General features: G+C 39.7%; 3 protein-coding genes across 3 annotated transcripts; 1 reads left to right on the top strand and 2 right to left on the bottom strand.

Moving 5' to 3' along the window:
• Nucleotides 1-514: 514 nt before the first annotated feature.
• LOC117821546 (glutathione S-transferase Mu 3-like) lies at nucleotides 515-6,298 on the top strand. Its single transcript, XM_034695916.1, has 8 exons — nucleotides 515-738; nucleotides 3,158-3,233; nucleotides 3,347-3,411; nucleotides 3,505-3,586; nucleotides 3,814-3,911; nucleotides 4,003-4,098; nucleotides 5,582-5,692; nucleotides 5,926-6,298. The coding sequence occupies exons 1-8, from the start codon at nucleotides 703-705 to the stop codon at nucleotides 6,019-6,021; spliced, it is 660 nt and encodes a 219-aa protein (XP_034551807.1). The 5' UTR covers nucleotides 515-702; the 3' UTR covers nucleotides 6,022-6,298.
• On the bottom strand, nucleotides 6,295-17,175 carry eps8l3b (EPS8-like 3b). Its single transcript, XM_034695915.1, has 20 exons — nucleotides 17,065-17,175; nucleotides 16,072-16,161; nucleotides 15,798-15,913; nucleotides 15,657-15,721; nucleotides 15,404-15,562; nucleotides 13,615-13,764; nucleotides 13,316-13,404; nucleotides 13,078-13,214; nucleotides 12,832-12,956; nucleotides 12,559-12,694; nucleotides 12,367-12,437; nucleotides 12,137-12,211; nucleotides 11,883-12,028; nucleotides 9,889-10,051; nucleotides 9,511-9,554; nucleotides 9,279-9,372; nucleotides 7,322-7,438; nucleotides 7,145-7,230; nucleotides 6,904-7,036; nucleotides 6,295-6,819 (listed from the first exon to the last, which is right to left on the bottom strand). The coding sequence occupies exons 2-20, from the start codon at nucleotides 16,107-16,109 to the stop codon at nucleotides 6,778-6,780; spliced, it is 1,986 nt and encodes a 661-aa protein (XP_034551806.1). The 5' UTR covers nucleotides 16,110-16,161; nucleotides 17,065-17,175; the 3' UTR covers nucleotides 6,295-6,777.
• A 346-nt stretch (nucleotides 17,176-17,521) lies between these two features.
• On the bottom strand, nucleotides 17,522-23,319 carry atp5pb (ATP synthase peripheral stalk-membrane subunit b). Its single transcript, XM_034696018.1, has 7 exons — nucleotides 23,189-23,319; nucleotides 21,437-21,473; nucleotides 21,173-21,318; nucleotides 19,394-19,557; nucleotides 19,125-19,250; nucleotides 18,386-18,565; nucleotides 17,522-17,781 (listed from the first exon to the last, which is right to left on the bottom strand). Exons 1-7 carry the CDS (start codon nucleotides 23,214-23,216, stop codon nucleotides 17,704-17,706), a joined length of 759 nt encoding a protein of 252 aa, XP_034551909.1. The 5' UTR covers nucleotides 23,217-23,319; the 3' UTR covers nucleotides 17,522-17,703.

Below are 23,319 nucleotides of genomic sequence, written 5' to 3'. Positions count from 1 at the left end.
AAGCGTCTTTGAGTTATTTAAAAGCGCTATATAAAACTTAGGTATTATTATTATTATTAGATAAATACAATTAAAAAATGAATGAATAGATAAATAAAAATAGAATAAGATAACAGTTAAAACTGCTAAAACAATAAAGCAGCATTTAAATCAAGTAAGTGAGTGAGAAGAAGCAAAACAAAGAGTGCATTCATCATTTGCTCATACTTCAATGTGGGTCAGTCAGCAGGGTGTTCAACACAAAATTCAATTACAATATTCCAACTTTTAAGTTGATCTATTTTAATTGTAAAACCTGCTCAGTTATTTAGAAGTAAAACAAAAAAAACGAGTTTCCACCCTGTCACATGATAGAGCTCATTGTAGTCTCTCGTGGTAATGGAACATGTCTTGGACTTGACTACAAAACTGGACACTCCCATGCACACAATATTTACTTAGTCACATTCATCTTTCGTATAAGATATGTCTGTGTACTGCCCATGAGATTAGCGTGTTTACATTCTCACCATGTTCATTTTTCTTTGTTCCACACTGTAACCGGTTTGAAGTAACAGTGTGTGACTGCCCGGTTCACCCCGCCCACTCCACCGTCTGCAAGAAAGCAGCTGCCTCTCTCTCTTTCCCTTTCTCCTCCTCTGAACACCGTGTAACAGCAGTTCGTAGCAGTCAGCCACCTCAAGGGTAGAAAAGTGACTCAAAATGACGATGAAACTGGCTTACTGGGACATCCGTGGGGTAAGTAAGACCGTCATCTTTGTTTGGAAAGTAACGACAGCGCCTGTTTATGCAGCGCTGTCGATGTTCACGGCTAGACATCCTCCAGGTTTCACGTTAGCACAGACCTGTTAGCTGTGGTGCAAACTCTTTCTATCTACTTATACTTTGGTTTTGCTTTAAAGGGTGCATGCAAAGCGTTAATATGAAAACGTGTTTGAAAGCCTCGCTCGGTAAATGTTATGTAACATGACGCCGCTTGCACGTGCAACATAACTTGTATTAATATGAACTCTAACAATAGACTGATTTAAAATAGCAGCGTTATCTAATGTTCATGGGATTACAGCTGCTCCTAATAGGTAACTAGTATTTACACTTGAGGTACTCACCACTGTGAAATTAGTTACATAAGTATTGTTAATCTTAATTTGACTAGTTATTGTGCTTTAGCTGCTTAAACAGCTGCAGTGATCACAAAACAGCCCGGAATGACCAGCTCATAGTGCATCTACTTGTGCAACTCGATCACATTATTACCCTGTTTGCAGGAAAAGGTAAAAGGTCAAATGTCCCAATGGTTGACCTACAGGTAGAACTGCAACATATAACTACCTCCAGGTACACACACACTCTCTCTCTCTCTCTCTCTCTCTCGCCCTGTCTGTGTCTCACTCACTCTCTCACACACTCTCTCTCTCTCTCTCTCTCTCTCTCTCTCTCTCTCTCTCTCTCTCTCACCCACTCACTCTCTCCCTCACTCCCTCCGACACAAAGCTACATCTGCTTCTACAGGAGGCTTTGGGGGACATTCATGCGTAAAGAAAGAGATTTAGAGGGATGATGGGCCCATTGAAATATGATTGGCCAACCTCAGGTGCCGCCCCAAATTTTTAAACTATGATTGGCTGTTTGCCCTGTGAATGGCAAGATTTGAGTCAAAGTCAACCATTTAATTGTGTTGCGAATTGTTTCTTTTTTTTTGTTGGATTTTTTTTATTCAGACATGCATCCTCATTTGAGTCCTTAAAGCTAGGGTTGGTAGTCATAGAAAACTAGCATGAATTTGAATGAAGCATTTCAGGACTCCGACTAACCCACAAATTTGGAAACTCTCCATGGGAATTAACAGGAGTGTATGGGTATAAACAGGAACTGACTAAAATAACCAGATTTCATGCAAGTACAGATGAATATCTATGCTATTCCTCAATCACATGCACAAAGCATGCTGCTTACTGCAGGGCTATTGAGACAACACTCCCTACATGCACTGTGCATTCCTCCATCACATGCACAGATGATTTCTAGAATCCTGCAGAGGCTGGGCTTGAGAAGCTTGAAAGAAGATTTTTTTTTTAATCTGCATGTTGAATGGACTTTTGGAGGGAGAGGGGCTCTTTTCATTTAACATTTTGACATGGGACATCACTTGTTGGGATTGCATTTTTGTTAATTTTTGAATGGGTTGGGTTGGGGGGGATGAGTAATATTTAACTCATCATTCATGTTTTTGTTCTTCAATGAAAGAATTGATTGTTCAATAAAATATTTAACACTTGATAAAGTTCCACTTACAAATAAATCTGTTTTAATTGTATTATTTTGGATGGATGTCTGTTTATAACAAAACAAATATTAATGCTTACATATGACACCTTTCCATTAAATTACCCTTAATTCCCAGTTAATTCCCATGTAAAGTTTCCAATTTGGAATATTTCCAAAATTCCCCAGTTTAACTTTCCATGGAAATTTACCAGAAACTCTCCACCCCTTTTCCAACCCTACTCCAGCTGTAGATAGCAGCTTTTTTTCACTCTTCTCTAAGAACACATTATGTATTGATTGCCCTCGGGACAGAAAGATCATTTTAACCAGTATAATAAAAGGTGTATCTAAATCTGACTACCAACCCCAGCTTTAAAGAATGAAGTCTATACATTTTGAATGTTGTCACGTTGGTGTGTTAAAATATTTAGGACTAGAACATATTTTAGACACTTCAATGTAAGTTGTCAAAGTAGATGTGATTAATGGAGCTGGAAAGGGTAAATAAACACTGTTAATTTGTGTATGTATGTGCCTTCATTATACTGTCTATGGTTTGTGCACACACTCATATTTCATGCCACCAGTGCCCCAGTTGAGCCGCCCAGTTGAAAAGTCTGGATCCACTCCATTTATTTCATTTTTCATTACAAGAAAACACATGAATAGATGTGCTGCTTTAAGTACAAGGTGTTTGCAATTTCAAGAATAAAAACATGTTACAAAACTGGCGCATTTATTATATGAACATTAGAGACAGGGAAAATGACGTGTAGATATTCATGTGTATGTATTGCTTCATGTGAACTCAAATGTGTTAGAAAAGTTAAAATATCACCAACCCCTGTCCCCTGCTAAATTCCTGATTTTCTTTTTTACCCTTGTGCAGCTCGCCCAGCCTGTCCGCCTGCTGCTCGAGTACACCGGCACCAAATATGAAAACAAGTTCTATTCCTGTGGTGAAGGTGAAGAGTTTACTTTTCTGCATTTAACAGATAGACGGCTCTGATCATTAAATCAAATCATAGACCAAATGTTTTCACAATGCACCCACTTAATATTCTGTTTTATCCCACAGCTCCTAACTACGACAAGAGCTGCTGGTTTGATGAAAAAAAGTCACTGGAAATGGATTTTCCTAATGTGAGTGAGTTTAAGCTCAGAGTTCTATTGCTCAGTGTGTCAGTGTAAAGCAAGTTTGTTTAATTGTCAACTGTGATGGTTTTGTGATTGTAGCTGCCCTACCTTGAGGATGGAGACAAGAAGATCGTGCAGAGCAATGCCATCATGCGATACATCGCTCGCAAGAACAACATGTGTAAGTAGAATGTTTGTAGCCTGATGTTTTGTTTGAAGGAAGTATCCATCATGCACATATTTCTATATTTGTTTACTGTTTTAAATGACATTATTTTCATGTGAACATCAGAGGCTATGTTTCATTTCCCATTTTGAGCAGAGAACTAAAGTGACACACTGATAGTGTCAGGGACAATATCTCACTATTACTGTGTTCATATCCTGGTCTAATTAATCTGATCACAGGTGGAGAGACAGAAGACGAGAAGATCCGTGTGGACATTACAGAGAACCAGGCCATGGACTTCAGGAATGGCTTTGTGATGATGTGCTACACTGACTTTGTGAGCATCTCATTTTGAAATCCAAACACTGGATGTGTCCTTTTATTCCATTGAATCTACACTAATGCCAACTTTATCTCTGTGTCATCAGGACAAGATTAAGCCAGGGTACATTGAGAAGCTGACAGGTACACTGAAGCAGTTCTCAAAGTTCCTGGGGAAGAAGAAGTGGTTTGCTGGTGATAAGGTGCGATACTCTTTAAACATAAGACTTTAATTTGTAGAGCTGCATTACCCCTGTTTTCCGTCACAGCCATAGACTGTATATATAATGGACAGCGTCGCTCCGCCTTTTCCCATTGTATGGTTTTGAAGCCAAAATATCCCATTCAAGAACGCTGCCATCTTGTACATTTTCTGCAGCCAGATTCTGCGTAGTAGGGATTTTGTGCTTCCGCTGTAACAAGCTCCGCCCTACAACTTAGCGCCCCAAGGTCCTATGGAGTTTACCTCCACGGCAGCTGTCAATCAAAGTAAAACCAGATGTAAAACCCAGTTTTTTAACCTTGGCCTTGAACACAAAACAGTCAAATACTAACTATAGGGTTCCCACGCGTCCTGGAAAAACTGGAAAACGTGGAAAACAGTTGACCAGTTTTCCAGTACTGGAAAACACCTGGAAAATGGGAGAAAAAGTATAATGTCCTGGAAAATCACATATAGTCCTGGAAAATGATTCCAACATGACTGCGTGCAATCTAACAAGGTTAAAAAAAAAACACATCCCCATTCAACATTTGTGGCCATTTTTGTCATTCAGATCTATTTAGGTCAATTAATGCACTGATCCTCTAAATTTTTGTTATTATTTATTTATTTCAGTAAGGCAGCTTCCAGAGTCCTTTTGTTAATTTTATATTTTTTGAGAAAAGAGAAAGCTGAGATGAGAGTTGCCCATTATCGTTGCTTGGTTGCACTAATAAAGTGAAGTGCTGTACATCTGCAGTTGCATTATTCTATAATCAATTTGCCATAATTTTTAAGCATGTAAGAGATGATTTCATCAATAGCCATAGACTGCATGTCTTCAATGTAGACTTCCACTGAGAAGAACATATTTGACTATTTAGGAACTAAATTAGGAACTAAATTTAGACTGTCATACCAGCTTGATCATCACTGAAATGTCCTTGAAATTTCCTGGAAAATGATCTCTGGAAAAGAGTGGGAACCCTGTAACCACATATTACCACAGCATATGGATGTGAGAAACATTCGTACGACGTGTATTTATTTTTTAAAGTTTGACTTCAGCCCCATTCAAATGAATGGGGGAGACAGAGATTTTGACCTATACTTCGGCCAGCCACTAGGGGGAGCAGCTTTTGTGGCAGCCTCACTTCGAGATATTGTTTTTTTAAAGATTATCAAGTGAACTTATTGGCAGAAGTTGCATTGTTAGAGTACAACTGTGTCTTCAATTAGCCACTAACTTGATCCATCTTCATGGTCCAGCAAATACTGTACAGTACATTAACTTAGAGCATTTCAGCGTATAAAAAACACTAGCTGGAGCTTAAAAGGTTTACCCCTTTTAATGAATTTACATTCAATTCATTTGACTGGTGGCTTATATAAAACTGTCACCCAGTGCAGCTTTTCAAGGTCTAGTTTGAGCCTTTTCCTTTCCACATGTTAATGTGTCTGTAAACCTTTTTGTTTTATAATAGATCACTTTTGTGGACTTCATCATGTATGAGCTGCTAGATCAACACAGGATGTTTCACCCTACATGCCTTGATGACTTCCAGAACCTCAAGGATCTTTTGGACCGTTTTGAGGTGAGGACATTCCTGCGTTTTGTTTTTGTTGAATACAAACTCCAATCACCACTGAGGAAATTACACTCGACCATTTTGGTCTTCCTCTGTTTCTGTGACAGTCTCATTGAGATATCTATAAGTACATAATATGTGGAGTTGCCTCTGCTGGTATTTCTATGTTATTATTTTCAATATCATTCTGCAATGAAAAAATTAAAAAAAATTTTTTTTGAATGACGTCATCATCACAGGCTCTGGAGAAGATCGCTGCCTACATGAAGTCGGACAGGTTCATGAAGACTCCTGTGAACAACAAGATGGCCAAGTGGGGAAACAAGAAAGAGTAAAAGAGAATGCACTTCTTGCCTTAAATTAGTATGAAAGAAGACAACTTTCTCAAGTACCATGATCTCCATTTCCCATAAATTCAAGACTAGAAAAAAGATGTTGTGTTGTTTTTTATGAGCTGATAACTAGTTGGTCGTGTAGGTTTCAAGTCCTTTAAAAACATGTTAAAACTAGATGAGTCCAACCAGTTTAGAGAGAACTCCAACTTTGTACTTTTGTTATAGAAAAATGTTGAAACTGGAAATTTGAATTAAAGCACTTAATTTCTTTGATGCATCTTGAACAGAGTTTTATTGATGAATTAAAGTCGTTCTGAATAGATTCTTTCAGTTTGATAGTCAATTTCAACATCCCTGTTTATGTACAAAGCACATCTACAAATCAATCTGAGAAAAATACAACAGGGTGTACAGTTGTACATGTTGAGAAACACATGGTTTTTATTTCAGTCTAACATTAGTGTCAGATTGATTTTCTGTTTGGTTTGATCAAATTTAGGATAACTACACATGAAATATGAAGAAGTACATCATAATTACAATGTTACAATAATTAAAATAATATGCTGTATTTTTTTTATGTTAAGCCATCAATAGTAGAGGTTTTATTCACAAAGTTGTTTCTCTTAAATAAAGGCTGAGAAGGCAGCCACCTACACAAAATTGTACAAATCATGACAAGATCAGACACCAATAGTTCCAGATGTTGAGTAGATGAAGTTTCATGAGAAAAGATGAAGAAGCACTCATGTTTTCTTAGTAGCGACCATTGTATAGGTCTGATGGCTCACTTGCGAGCTGTAAGTGTAAGAAACAGGATCAAGTGTTATCAGAGTGAAACAGTTTGCTTTAAGTGTTTGTACTGTGTGATGTTCTACTTACTGCAATGGCTGACCTAACAGCCTGAAGCTGGAAGAAGACCTTTCCTCCCTCCTCTGGACACACAGTCCTGATCTCACCCTTTGACATTCCAAGAAGCAGCTTACCACTGAGCACTCCGAGTGTGCTCACCGTGCTGCACATGAAGAGACAGAATATCAGAAAAAAAAACATGCAATACACGTTCAATTAAGTGTACCAACATCCTGAAGTGTCCAGTCCCTCTGTGGGTAATGCCACTCACAGCTTAGAGAAACCTTTAAAGTTCAGCCAGGCTCTGACATCTGCAGGTGAAGAAGTCGCGTCCAGTGTCACTGCACCTCTGCCCCGCTGTGAGGAGAAGAATGGAGACTCAAATGTTGGTATTTTTTGAGTGGTTGCTCAGCACAGCTACTCGTGAAAATCTAAAATCTTTTCTCACTTGTTGTTCTTCCATGGGCCTGCCGCTCTCCATTGGCTCCAGAACATTTTGAGGAACGTTCCCTTCCTCATCACCGGAGTTGCGAACAAGCCACCATTGCTTTGATTTCTGAATTACCTAAAAACAGAATCATAAATGTTAACAATAACACGTTAATAGCAACAGTAATTACAACCATTACCACTAGTTTACAGCTTTACTAAGATCCAAATTGAAACAAGGCTGCATTCAAAGTAAAAAAAACAAACAGACAATTATGCTTTCTGCGAAGGCTGTTGTTTATTAACACTTTTGGTGACGATATAGTCTACTTCCTTTTTTCTCTGAAGCTGTATTGCAATTTGGTAATGTGCCTTTTTCAATTTAAACTGCCTAGAGCAGCGGTGTCCAAACTTTTTTCAAAGAGGGCCACATATAATGTTGTCAGAATACCTCAGGGCCAGTGGCTCCTACTGTGACTTGGGAATAATACAAATTTGACATGAAATCTCTATTTAATAACTTTTTTTTTTCTCAATGATACAGTAACTAGGTAGTCCTCAGTTCTCCACAAGCAACGTAAACATTAGCAAACATTATCTTCTTCTGGAAGAAAATGTTTTTCATTAGGGTCGGGCAATGTTGGAAAAAATATTGTATCATTATTTTCCTATGGCAGGGTCACGATCTGGATTTCATCACACTTCTTTTTCATGTTGTTTTTGAGACTTTTCTGACCAGCAGACAACATTTTAAATACAAAATAATTATTTTCCTGAGTTCTGAACATTTTTTATGCACCAATTTTTTCCCTTTTCTGTACAATTTCATAATTTTGATCTTGCCTTGTGTCCTCTTTTGTGTCTTCTGAACGTCCTCTCCTGTCAACTTTAAGAGTTCACGTTTTTCTTCTTTATTGCCATCTTGCAGTATTCCCAGTGTTTTGGCTTTATACAGGTAGTCCATATGAAGCTTTTTGAGACGTTTCTGGACGGAGTTTAGTTTTGTTTGTGCGCTTGAAAGAAACTGCAAATGTACAGATGATTCAGAAGGTGATTAATTTCTGTGCTTTAAATAACACGTTTTAAGATGGAAGGTTGGGGCCATAAATAAATGGACCTTGGGCCGTGATTGGCCCCGGGCCGTACTTTGAACATGCCTGGCCAGCAACTTTAGGACCTGCGGACACTGAATATCTTTACATCTCGCTTAATATATGAATTTGGAATTCAAATATGTCTGTGCACGTCTGTGTTGGAGGGGTACTGAGGTGTGAAGTATCTGATGGGAAATAAGTAACTGACGTAAAACAAGTCAAGGAGAAACCTATGTTGCCCCAGACATTCAAGGAAATTAGATTGAGACCCCCTTCCAATTTAGTGACATGCATGGACAAGTTTTGTGACCCTTAGGCTAGCAGAGCAAAGGGGAGAATAATAAATAACTAGAGGTTAAGATAAGTTTGGACTCACTAGTAGGCTATGTCATTGGCTCAAAGACTTATAAAAGGTCTTGGTCAACAGCACTCTGAGAGTCAGCAGATTTGCAGAGCTGTTCTCCCAAGCATTCCAGGTGCTTGTTCGATACTGGTATTGTTTTCTTGTAATAAACACATTACTATGCAAGCAAGCCAGTGTCACGAAGATTCCTTCTGCATCTACACATCACGGGCGGTCAAGATACGACAGGTGTACAAAAGTCGAAGAAATACACACATCCAAACCTAAGAGAGCAGGTGCTGAGTTGAGTACAAGTGTCACTGAACAAAACAAAGAATTAGACAGCTCGCACACTGCAGGGCTCCAATGTTCCAGACAATTGCCTGGTGATATAAATTGTCTTTAACATTGGAGCCCTGCAGTGTGCGAGCTGTCTTATTCTTTGTTTCGTTCGGGGATACTGAGGTGAACACTGGATAAGTCCGTTCTTTTATGGGTAACATGCCTGGAACAGTGATTATTCAAGTTTGTCATCTCACCAGAACCACATCACCCTTCATCACGCTCAGCTCTCGGTTGTTTCTGGCCATGAAGTTGTAAATGACCCGCATGTAAAGAGGAGGCTCACTGGGTCTGAAAAAACAGCATACAAACACTTACTGACAGAGGAGTAGTTTATGACCATTATAAAGACTTGTGTGAGAGGGTTAGAAGCAGTGTACGCAACACATGGTCATACAGTCATTTTTATAATAGTGCAATAATGCCTACTGTGGTGGTGGTGGTGGTGAGCTCCATGGACCGTTGGACATGGGCTGTAAAAGACAACATGGTGAAAGTGAATGAAATGAAGGCTGAAAATAAAAAGGAAGAAGTATGTCTATGCATCAAAGTGAGAGGTGACACGCTTTCATAGCCACTTATAAACTAGGTCACCCTTATCAGTGAGTAGTTATTTTACACACTTTAAACATACTGAGACAGTCATCCAATAATAGGCCTCAGAAGTAAAGGTTTTAACTTAAACACTATCAGTCAACAGTTATCATGATCTGGTTTTGCAGGTGAAACAGGAACCAAATACCTCTTGGTAAGATCAAGGTATGAAAACAAAAACATTTACAGGTGGGTACACTTTTAAAGGTCTACCTCCTCCATTTGGCGAAAGTCCGAAGCAAAGTGCTGGCTGTTGCTTCTCGATGGACCATTCTGATAAGGGAGCTGGGCAGACATGCCTGAAGAAGGAGGCGGCTGCCACCCATCGTAGAAGTCTGGGATGTAAAGCGGGATGTCGTCATCCGGCCATCTGGACCTTTGAGGTAAAAAGAGGACAGAAAACTTTCACAAAGTAGAAGGAACTGATGATGCTGAGGGGACCTCCAATCTGAAATATATGTTTGTAGAATTTGTTTTTCTGACAATAAAACATAATGAGGTAAATAAACAAATATATGTGCGTCAATTTCTCTCATGCTTTTTCGGGATTGCATACGAGAGTGACATATGTTGCACTTTTGTTGCCCATAAATATTCTGCTGAACTACCAACTATTTACTTATGCTGCTGATTTACTGGCATATGGTAATATCATTGGCGACTTTTTGATTAAGGCACTGTTGATTGTTGAGAGTTGATCAATACAATACCCACTCAGTCTGTACAGGTAATAATAATAATAAAAAAATAAAAAAAAAATAATAATAATAATAATAATAATAATAATAATAATAATAATAATACATTTTATTTATTAAAGCGCTTTAACAGTTTCTCCAAGACACTTTACAAGAAAATAACTAATAATTATACAAATAGATAAGCAAAAGAAAACAGTGCAAAAAAAGCAAAGAAAAGCAAGGCAGCAAAACAAAATAAAACAAAAACAAAAATCAATGAATTATATGTTAAAAGCCTGTGTAAATAGTTGGGTTTTGAGTCTGGATTTGAATTTGGTGAGTGAGGGAGAGAATCTGAGGTGTTGGGGGAGATAGTTCCAGAGGGTTGGGGCAGTGACAGAGAAGGCCCTGTCCCCCCAGGTTCAGTGCTTGGGTCTGGTGAGAGGGGGGAGGAGGTTGGCATTGGTGGAACGGAGGTTGAGGGTGGGATTGTATGGCTGTAGAAGGTCGGTGATATAGTAGGGAGCTAGATTAAGGAGGGCTTTGTAGGTGATGAGGAGGATTTTGTACTGTATTCTGGATCTGATGGGAAGCCAATGGGATGACTGGGGTGATATGGTCTCTGGAGCGGGAGTGAGTGAGGAGGCATGCAGCTGAGTTTTGAATGTATTTTAATTTGTTGAGGAGGGTGTTGGGTGAACCGTAGAGGATGCTTTTGCAATAATCTAGTCTTGAGGTGATGAAGGCGTGGATGAGAGTTTCAGCAGCAGTGAAGGAAAGGGAGGTGCGGAGACGGGCGATGTTAACTATGAAGCTAGAGCCAGCCCAGGTTAACTAAGCTTGGCATCAGGTGGATACGGTCAGTGTACACCTGATGGCAGACAGATTTTTATTTTGTCACTGACACCTTCAGGCAAGCTGGCTTCTTTTGTCTCCAGTTTTTATGCTAGGAATGCCTGAACCTGCACTCAAATCCAAAGAACAGCACAAGAGTGGGACAATCTCATCATTTCATTTTGAAGAAGGCGAAAATTCATATTCACAGAAATTACAAACCTTTCCTTACCCTTCAGAAACATTGAGTTCATAGGTTTCATTTATTTCTGGTAGTAAAAACTTTAAAATGATAATGATAAAACACATTTGGGCCTTTTTTCTTTATTCATTGTGATTTACAAAGCATTAGAAGGTTAATGATGAATCACTTAATAATACATCATGCAGTGATTTCTTGTTGTCCATGACTGAACACCATGCTATTGTCCTTATTAAAACTCAAACTCAGCAGTAGTGTCAAGTCACACTCTACTTTCTCTCTAGTGTATCTTGTTTTTATCCAGTGGACATAAATACAACATGAACATGGACCCTGACCCACATTTACATATCAGCAAGAACACACACCCAAGATAGGGCTTTCCGGAGCAGGTATATGTGAGCTAACAACCACGGGACTGTATATGGGACGCTTACAAGCTTTATAAAAAAGCTTGTGTAACTGGTTGAGGGTAATAAAGGCCGCCCTACCTAGGGATGTTCCAGGAATCTCCCAGAGACCTCCACAGGTCGTCCTCCTCTGGGCTGACCACCTGACTGAGCAGTCGCAAGGCCGACACCGTCAGCAGAGGGGACACCACAGAAGCCGTCAGGTCTGGAGGATACTGAGATAATATCTGAAGAGAAGAAAAGGGAGGAAATATTCAGTCACAATTAAGATTGTGGGCAGAACCAATGCCTTAAAGATGACTGATCAAGTCATGACTAAGTTGAGAGGAGCTCACCATCTCTAAACAAGTGAAGAAGATGTGGACAAAATCAGGAGCAGTGGGGCTAGTCAGTGTCCCGTCCAGCTGGCCCTGAAATATAAAGCTCTTTTCAGTCAAGTTTCACTGCTTTTTGTCGCACTAAACCCCTCCACGTTCAAGTTTGTGAATCAGAGCATGATTTAAATTCTTCCCTAAACCACCGTGGTCACTTTCAACTGTGTGAACAAATGATAAGGATTATTCACCAGCAGATTGAAGCCATATTTGAATTTCTGAAGACAAGAGGTATACTCCGGCCAGGATGGCAGACTGGCAGCTGAAGGGGAAGAACAAATAGCTGAACAGTCAGTACAATACCTCTATGATATCAGACCTTCTGTTTTTAATGTCTTAGTTACAAAATGCAATGAAAAGATAAAGTGGAAAAACAGTCTTACCTTTTTTCTTTGATTTTTTCATCATAAGCCCCATTTTCTTCTTGTTCTTGTTCTCCTGCTGTGCTGGTGGGTTTGCTGCAGCAGCAACTTTTTGCATAAAGATCTCCATATCAATTATGATGTGATTTAAAATTTCCTGTAAGAAGAAAAAAAAGGCAAAATTAATACGTCCTAAACTGTCTGATATGAAGACATTTCCCTCATATAACATATATCTCATATAACAATGATGATTCCTCAACAAATGAATAACAGTTTAATAGCAGGACTGACCGTGTTCCTCTCTGAGTCTGTAAGCTCAGGTAAAAAAGGGACCTCTTGACTCATCTGTGAATCGTAGAAATCAGGTGGGTCTAGAGGTTCGTGTGGGTTGTAGCCTCGTGGAGGCGGCATATTTTCTACAAGGAAACAACACGAAAACAAAACTGCACTTCAGGAGACACAGCATCAAACACACTGGACAGTTCATAGTCAGGCTTGTAAGGCTTTTTAACATCTGTATTTTGCGTTAAGCTGTACCTGGCTCTCTGCTGATCCACCGAGGGGGTGGGTGGTCAAGTGGAGGTGGTGGGCTTCTCTCTCTCTGAATGGGACGCTGGCCAGCCTGTCGGAAACTTCCTGGACCATGTTGCCCAATCAAATTCTCCAGATCACTCCTGACAACATCAACACCAGAGAGGAGTAAAAGCACTTCACTGTATGTGTCTTTATTTGCCTGCCCTTGTTTCTGTTCTGTCAACATGATGAGGCTCAGTACCTGATGTCAGGCTGCTCCCTGCGTGGCTCCACATCCACATCTCCTCCTCTTTGAACAGCCTTCTCAAGGTCAGTCTTGATGAGCTTCGCCTGTTAACACAGACATGGCTTTCAGTAAAACATCCAGGTGATATCAGCAAAAGGAGAACCCAGCATGTTGTGAAATAAAGATAATGAATACAGAGATTGTACGCCTCAACATGACTAGCACATCATTCTTTCTCTGTGAGGCTTCAGGAGGTTCAGGAGATTGGGGTTAGGAGTCCACTGAGTGAGGGATGTGGTTGAAATGTGACTCACCCCAGTCTCCTCACACTGGAACATGTAGACCTGGGAGAGGCTTTTATTTCTCTCCGCCACAGTGATCGTCAGCAGAGAGTTGTAGGCGCAGCTGTCCAGCACAGCTTTGATTTGCAGGATTGAGGCCAGAGGCAGCACCTCCAGCTCGGCCTGTAGAGTCAGATTGAACAAAATGGACGTTATGAGAGCAGGTTAATACAAAACGAATGATCGATAATGAAAGTATTCACAAATGCTACCATCTTTTCATGCCTGTATTGAGAGGACAGGATGGAGTTGAAAGCACGGAAGAGAGAATGAAGATGACATGAGGCAAAGATCTGAGAGTGATAGTAAAACCCAGGATCACCAGACTGTAGCCTCTGTAAGTGGGGTGTGCTATCTAACTGCTGAGCTTTACCGGCACCCACTCATTATACTATCTACATGTTAGACACTTAATATCTGACTCCAACTGGGATGACTGTGAAAGTCACAAGAAAACAATGGGGTGTATTCAAGGGCGTTGTAGTGGGGGGGAAAGTGGGTCTGACTACCTAGGGCCCAAATGGGGAGGGGGGGGCCTTAATGGACCTGAAATAAAATGTGTTTATTACGCTTTTCTTTTGTTTTGTTATACCTGCAATAAGATAACTAAAATTGTCTGAATAAATAAACGTACATTAAGAATTCCTTTCTGGGAAAAAAAAAAAGGGGAGTCTCAGCTCCGTGAGATGAGTGTCTCATGCCTGAAGTGGGGAATTGTCATATTTTCATCAAGTGTGGCTGAATCTGATTGAAAGTAAACTGTGGGTTTTCAGAGTTTTATTTTACTTCATGAGGTTATATTATACCAAACAATGCCCCCTTGTTATGGACAGTCAGAAGGTCAATATAGTGCAGCTACGTTTGGAGAAATTGCAAAAAAATAAAAATATTGATATGTAGCTTATATTTGAGTCTGTTAACCAGGATAGTTTAAAGCATACATGTTTGTTTAATGCAAATAAACCAGTATTATAGCAGCAATGTTATATTTTGTAGAGCTGGCTGTGGTGATGGGGACCACTGAGATATCTTTTTAGGGGGCACAGAATTCCTGGCAACGCCCCTGGATGTATTCCCAAAAAAAGGCTGGTTTGTTTTTTCTATAGTCTTACTCAAATGTAGAATATACTCAAAGAATCAAAGAGGGGCAAGCTTTACTTAATATTGAAATTAAAAATCAACGAAAAAAACTTAAATGAATAAAATTATTATCTTTCATAACCTGATTTGATCAACTGCAGATCTAACTTAAATCATTAAGGATCTTGCACATTTTTCTTTCTGTTAAATGTTCCTCAATTATAGAATTCACTTCTTGGGGCATTTCACCTTTTTAAGGAACAGAACTCTCTTGTAATAATTGCAGATGTACAGCCTTTTTTAAAATCTTGTTTTAAATTACAGAGAAACAACTGGAGGGATGTTTCTGTTTTTAGCTCAGATATTATCTTATCTTTAAAAATAATCCTGAATTTTGCCCAGGAAAACAAGAAAGGATCATTTTATCTTCATTTCTGCGTATTGTGGTGGAGAGCTGTCTATCCTGATTGGGCTTTGAAGGGAAAACTAAATATGTATGTGATACACATTTTTAAAAGGAGCATGCTTCCAATTCATCAGTGTTTCCTGTCTCAAAAAGAGAAATGTCTCTGCACAAAGCCACAGTCTGCAGGCTGCACCTATTCTAACTAATGACTCTGCTTCACAGATTATCATGGTTGTAAACTGTCAGTACTTAAATTTGAAAAGCGTAGCCACCCACCTTTGTCTCAATGTCGCTGAGCAGCAGATATCCCCTCTGAACCTCCATGATCATCTCCTGAGACCACACGCGGCCTTTAGCATCCAGCCTTTTGAGCTTTGCAACGCAGCCTTCCACTGTCTTCACCTCCTGGCCGTCCAGCTCACAGGTGAACAGGTGCTGTGGATTCAGTGAGGAGGGTCATTGATGAAGAGTAGGTCCCACTGTGAGATATGTGTGTGCCCATGGTGGGAAAAGTTTCATATTAATTTACCTCCACTCTGACATGAAGGTTGTCAGGTTTTCTGTTCAGCTCATCTGAGTACTCCTTTCTCTGCACTGATGTAAAAAAAAAAAACCTGAAGTAAATATCTCAGAAATAAAGATATATCAAAACGTTAGTGTGGTAACATACTATATATTGATCTTCCACTGGGTCTGGACATGTTGTTTCTCTGCAGAGGAGAACTTTTATAGTCATCTTGCAGGATAGCTCGTCTCATCTGAGGGATGTCATCTGGTGTGAATCCCCTGGAGTACAATAAAAGCTAACTTATCAAACATGAAAGCAAATTAAAATGCTTTCAAGATAAGTACCAGCGCCACCTGTGGGCTGAGTTTAAGATAATAAAGAGTCCACAACACACTCATCAATTCTCATGAACCTGAAAGTGAAATTAAGCACTAACCTCGGGGCATAAGAGAAAGGTCCAGTGTTTCCAAACATTTTCAAAACAGTGCCTGCCTTCTCTAGTTAGAACAAATCACTCTTCTTCAACCTGTAATAAAAAAGAGACAGAAGGAAGGCGCTTAATTACAGCAGTTTTTATATTAAACCAGGTCAGATGGTTGCATGGATACTGCTTACATAAGGACAAAGGGTGGATTTATTCAGGTGGGATATTAACAGATTCTGACAGCTCAGAGCGAGAGGTCGTAGCTCTTGAAGAAGAGTCTACTTCCTTGAACAGATTAATAGTTAAATCCCAAAAGTACAATAAATATTCAACAATTGACTCTGGTGTTTACTGCTTCTATTCACTCTGCTCTGACCAATAATTTGCAGTGCCTGATCATAGCTAGTGATAAAAACATTTAGTTATTGATACAAATTCCATCATTATTTTCTACTTTAATGATCAGAACGTTACATTTTAGTATCAACTAATATTTCCTGAATGTAATTCCCAGCTTCACTCGCTTTCATTCAGCCGAGGTAACGGCAGTCTGAACTCAAATGAAATGCTAACAGAAGCCAACAACAGAACACTTAGAGGCAAATAGCCGTAAGTAGTCAAACTGTAATAGATTCAGTGAAAATTAACAAGAGTTCAGTCATCATTAATCCATTGCTGCCTTAATGCCCTACTTCTCGGTTTAATCTAAATCAATCAATCTAACCCAGAAGTCCATTGGCTTTAATTTATCAAAGTTTGAACTCATAACCAAAGTGAAGCGTAAGTACTCGTCACTGATAAATTCAAATTCAGTGCTGACTTTACCCTGTCACACACTTCCGAAATGAATGCTGGATCTAAAAGAAGCTAATCCACTTGCTGCATTAGCAATGACATTTCCATTTCCAAACAACATGTAATGCTGCAGTTATTGTTTATTTAATCTTGCTTAAACAAAACCTCTAATCTTATAACCTTCACATGATTTATTCATCCTGTCTTTACCTGTCAGTGTCAGCTCTGCTCCGCTGTCATCCTCTCCTCCTTTGGAATAGATTTTTCTACCTTGATCTGTTGGAGCAGTAAGCATCTAATTCCTCTCACGGCTTAGTGTGAAAATTTTCTCGACTTCCTGCATGAAGTGATCAGGATCAAAGTGCAACGTTGTGACGGGTGTAACGGATCCGGAGGGGTGGGCCGATTAGTCACCGAAGGATCAGTGTTTGAGGTTTGGTGGAGAGAAGAATGATGTGTGGCTCATTATGAGTCCAAAGGTTTGGAAATGCTTAGAGTATATCTTTCTGGGGGATCAAAGGTCTGAGGTGCTAGAGAAATCACTGTTATGCAACAATAAAACTCAAGTAAGAATGTTCCACGAACATTTTCACCAGTATAGATTAAAATGGTCTTAAAAAGAAAACAACATTACTAGTAGTGGAAAAAACAAAGTAGCCAGTCATGGTTGAACTAAAGAACTATTTATTTTACCATCAGCTGACGTGTAAATACTGTACACACCCATATTATTGACAGAGACAACCTTTAAAGGAGGAAATAGTTTATTCTGTAAAGAAAAAAAGTGAACGTCTCGTCTTGGGGCAAAGATTCAGGGACAAGAGCAGCCTTCTCTGAGGGCTCGACAGTTTAGGCCATGGCCGTGGCCTTGGTGGACTTAGCCAGAGCGTTCAGGTCTGAGATGCACTTAGCGATGCTCTCCTTTTCCTGTAACACACATGTACATAAATATGAAGCAGGGGAGTTTCAACATGTTTACATACGAAGAACACACAAAGAACAACAACACCTGCAGTTTAAGAACATGTTTAGGATCACTTAAAAAATAAAGTGGGTTGTTTTGATAATGGATCTCTGCTTCTGGGAGTAAATCAGCTTTATGAAACAAGTTTATAGTCCTTTATTTTCTTAACGTAATATCTTTTCCCCCTATGACAAAAGACAAAGTTCTCAAGATAAAGAACATAAAAAAAACACTTAAATTATGGACTCAAATCAGGAACTGTCTAATCAGAGAAAAGTGTATTTGCCATGCTAAGAAGACAGAATGTTTGTCAGGGTAAGGGGTGATGTATTTGCATGTTCACAACCAATATGTGATTGCTTTTTAAATTGAAAGAGTACTGATTGAAGAACAGCTCCTGCAGAGTGTGTTGCTACATGATGTTTGTAGTCCTAATGTTGCGAGTCTAGAAAGCAAATGGACAGTACTACTTACTACAGACAAGACATTCATTGCTTACTTTCAATGAACAACCAAATTGACAAACAACTGACTCGAGTCCTCTGACGCTGACAGACAAATACTGACCTGCTGTGGGGTGATGCTGCCGACGACACTCTTCTCCACCCAGTTGACCATGTGCTCCTGCTCCATCCGGCGGTGGAGGTCCTGCAGGGCGATCTGGTAGTCCAAGCGCCTCTTCACCTCATTGGTCACCATGTGTAGTCTCTCTCTGTAGTTTGTCTCAAGCAGCATGGCCACGTTGTTCTGTGAGGTGAAGAGACACGTACAGTTTTAGAAATAAGTGGTTTTACAAGTTTAATTCTGTCTTTGTACTCACTCAACATAGCGTTGCCGTTTAAGTGCAACAAAAAAAATGTGTTTCAAATTTAATCTAGGGTAATTTTTTTTACTATATGTGAAAAATGATCACGTATGCAGTGAGAATCCAGCCATATACTGTTCATATTTTAAATTACGGACATGCTATTTCATGTGACTGTAATTCCTGAGACGTCTGGCTTGCATGTAGCATAAATCAGCATTAGCTCTGAGGACATGTATTAATTGAAACTCTTTTCAAGAGATTCAATTATTTTCTTCCTGGTACTGTTGCTTGCCATGTTCAGAATGCCAACTGAAGATGATTTAGGTCATAATATTGTTGCAGTAACTACTTGTTGCCAGCAGAGGTCAATATCATCAATAATACATGGGGGCCTCTTTTGCTCCTGCAGCTCAAAGGTACGGAGTGGTGAACAGTTACAGACAGTATGGATTGTTGATTGTTTGATTGACAGTATTCGGGAGGAAAACAGCTGTTTACCCTCTTAGCATCAAAGAGCAATGATCTTCCCTCTGCTCTCCATTGTTCCTTCTTCTCATTCTCAATAGCCTGAGTGAGACTGGACACAGAAAGGTCCTTCACCTCCTGAGCCTTGGCCACTTTGTCCTACAAACATACACACAAAAAGGACAATCACAAAGCTGCTTCAACAGGAGACAAATGAACTTAGACACAACCCCATTATGTTCAAAAAGTGATCCCTTGGCAACAAATAAAACATGAATCAATGTTCGTAGATGCCAGCCTACCTCGTTCAGTTTGTCAGCAAAAGCTGCAACACTTGGACCAAATTTCTTCACACCATAGACGATGACTGTGCCGATGGAGAGGGCAGCAAACGTCTCGTGGTTGATGACGTAGATTTCCTTTGACAGCATGTAGAGCATGAGTCCAGTACCCAGCATGTAGGGTCCTGAAGGGAGAGGAAAAATGTTTGGTCATTTTGAATAAAATCACTTAACTGCACCAAAGTTAGATGGAATAAATTACAGCATTACAACCATTGTATATTGGTTGACTGTTATTGACCCACCCTTATCTGAAACTACTCACTACACCCTTTTATATTAGTATCTTAAGTTTGTAAGACTAATGTTTGGTTGGTCTTTGTTCATCATTTTTGCTGCTTTAGAACAGATTTCCACAATATTCAGGAACACATGTCTGTCTCTTGTTCAGATCTAGATGCAAAATTCCAACAACTCAAAGAGAAGTTGCCCTGCAGGGCTGATAACTGCACTCTTGGCACAAAGCATCAAACACAGTTAACATCTCCACATCTGATCAAACTAAATATCTGGTTAAAAGTTTTTTGACTGGCCTGACTGAAAGCTAAGTATTAAAGAGAAGATGAAAGTGTCACTGCTCTGTCTATCTCTGTTTGCAGCCCAGCTTTCTGTTACATTGTTCTGTGTTCCACGCATAGACTGTATAAAACATGGACGTAGTATCCGTGACATCACCCATCTGTTTGTGAATTGCTGTTTTGAGGCCAATCGTCATTGTCTGCCATATTACTACTGTCGAGCGATTGTGACGTGAAGAGGTGAGCTTTGAGCCTCCTAGCCAACAGCTACAGTGTTCCCGCCTGTCAATCAAGTCAGCTGTGCCTCTGATTGGAAGACTTGTAATCTCAATATCTTCGAATTTGCCGCGTTAGAAAAAAATTCACCCACCTCACAGTGTGTGCCGATCGAGAAATTAGCTATCCAGACTACACTCATCTTTTGTACCAGGCTGTAAACATGTTTATTTCTGCTGCAAAGATCGGCTTTTTTGAATTGGTGTGTATGTGGTTTCCGGTACTTCTGGAACCAGCCTCAAGCGGCTCCTCGATGAACTGCAGTTTTTAGCACTTGCGCATTGGACTCATATTTTTAGACCGGAGGTTGCCGCTTGGTTCCACAGCATGGGTAAAAAGGCAAAAGTGTAAGTGCTCTGGCTCTGAGATTACTTTTTTCAAAAAGCCAACTGAACAGAAGAGTAACTAATCTAAGCTGTTCTTGTTTATTATTATTATTATGATCAAAGAAACAATTTCTGTGCTGCATTCTGTTTTGCAGTTTATTTTTTGCCTCATGTCATGAGTTGAATCCAACCCTTTCCTCTGCAGCAATACACCTGTTTCCCTCCCTGAAAGTCCAAGCACATGTTGCACTGTATGTATGTATGACTGCATTCAGGCACATGGCAGACTAGACCATACCCCTAGAAGAAACGCTATAACAAACAGTCCAGAACATGGCAGGGTTGTCGTTGCCAGTGTTTTCTCCATGTGTACAGAAGCTATGTAACATCATATTTTACATACAGAATGTTGAAGTAACTTTGGAAAACACTGCTGTCTGCCATTAACACTATTCTTGTGTCTAATTTGGTTGCCCTGATCTATCTAAACAATCTAAATAAAAATGAGGGTTAAAGACTTGATCTATGTTAAATGTTGTCTATTTCTATCTTAAAAAAGGTACAATCTGTTGATCTGTATTCTTTATTAAGATTGATTTTATCTGTTCAAGACTACTGACCTGTTACTCCAGTTTTGGGGTACAGAAGTTGGAAAAGCTCCTCTGGGAAGATGCCATGACGGACTTTGCCTCCCTTCTCTGGCAGAGCGGGGACTGGGGCCAGACTCTGGGACGATGTGTGCAGGGAGCGAGAGGCCTGGACCAAACTGTGGGACAGCATTGTTAAATGAAATGAGAGAGAAAGACACAGTAGGATTTGTATTGGTGTTACTAAGGTGTATAGTAATTTTAGTAACAAGATATTATAAGACAAAAGGCACATACCCAGCTCCAAGGGGGCCGCTGCCTTTCAAGGCATTAGCTGCAAAAAGAAAAACAGTAATACTTCAGTGTACAGCTAATGATTTTTTCCCCATTGTTTTATCAAATCAACTTTATTTATATAGCACTTTACACACAACACAGTTGATCCAAAGTGCTATACAACAGAAAATGAAGAAAACAAAGAGAAAATGAAATAAAAACATACAAACAGAGGAAGAGAGAGGGAAGGAAGAGTGGTAAGAGAGCAATATAATTAAAAAATGAAATTAACAGTTATAATAACAACAGTGATGACAAGAAATACAATTAACAGTGCAGTGAGTATCTGAGCCAGTGTTTAGGGGCAGTTAAAAGCTAATGAATAAAAGTGCGTTTTGAGACGACTTTTAAAAGTCTCAACAGAGGGGGAGAATCAGACGCTGGGGGGAGAGAATTCCACAGTTTTGGGGCACAGATGAAGAAGGCCCTGTCCTCTTATCTCTTTGTCCTTGATGTTTGGACAGACAGGAAGTTTTGGTGTGATGATCTGAGACAGGAGTTCTGAGATGTAAGTGGGGGGCAAACCATGAAGTGCTTTATAAACAAACAGAAGGATTTTTAAATTAATTCTGTAGCTGACCGAAAGCCAGTGTAGGGAGGCAAGAATTGGGGTTATGTGGTCTCTCTTTTTTTGACCTTGTCAGGATCCTGGCTGCTGCATTTTGAACTATTTGAAGTTGGAATAATGAGGATTGAGTGATGCCGAAGTACAAGGAGTTACACTAATCGATGCATGATGATAACTTTTTCCAGGTCTGAGGTGCTTAAGATTGATTTGAGTTTGGAGATGGTGCGGAGCTGCATGAAACTTATTTTTACCACCTGATTTATCCGTTTGTCAAATTTTAGTCCTGAATTGAGTAGGACTTCAAGGTTTTTAGTGTGAGGTTTTATGGAGGGGGCCAGTCAGTCAAGATGGGGAGAAATACTACTGATCAGATGTTGAGGTCCTAATAAAATCACTTGTTTTATTGTCATTGAGTTGTAAGAAATTAGCAGCCATCCATGATTTAACTTCTACAAGACAGTTTCTACCCCTTCACGTCCTCAAATGTTGACCATTTAACCTTCATGAAGGTAGGATTAGTTGCAGGACTGTTGTTGGAGCCACAATGATACGATAAAACAAGTGTGTGTAACTATACTACACAATGAAACAAACAAAAACTCAATTAAAGGATAGGACCATTGCGGTTTATGCAGCTAAATATCAACTTGATGTCTACTTGCAATGGATCATCAATCGAACTATGCATGTATTACCATAAAAACACTCTACGGGTTTACCTGCATTATAATGTCTGTTAGTTTTACATTCATTAGAGGTAAGAGTCCAGTAACAGAAATACTGACTGTCAAAAGGTGACATTTACAGGCATGCAGAGCTGCCAGCTTAAGCTAGCCTGTGTAGCTTTGGTTGTGTTAGCTGTGACAACATGGTATAGACGTGTGCTTAATATACAGAAATACAGCACCATCTATAGTAGCACAACTTATTATGACACAAGTATTTAAGCATTAACTAACTAGAGCTTCAGAGTCTGTAGTTCCACTTGCACGTACAGCTAACATTAGCATGTCACTCATTCAATGTGCGGCCTTCACTTTACCCTTCAGATTTACTTTAAACTTTCATTTCTAATGCTTCACAGTTCACTAACACGAGACCTGGCTGCGCTCACTAACAATCTCAAAAGCAAGATAAATACATACCCGAGACAATGACGAGCCTGGACAACATGCTTGTAGAGTGAAGTGCCAAGTTCTTGTTACACTGGGCACCCTTGTTACGGCCTCTTCGTGCCCTTCTGCAAAGAGCCACAAAGATGGCGGATATACGAAAT

This window comes from Notolabrus celidotus, chromosome 11, assembly GCF_009762535.1.
Source record: "Notolabrus celidotus isolate fNotCel1 chromosome 11, fNotCel1.pri, whole genome shotgun sequence".
NCBI classification, from domain to species: domain Eukaryota; kingdom Metazoa; phylum Chordata; class Actinopteri; order Labriformes; family Labridae; genus Notolabrus; species Notolabrus celidotus.
The sequence above is the reverse complement of the archived record's forward strand: the minus strand, read 5'-3'. Positions and strand labels throughout refer to the sequence as shown.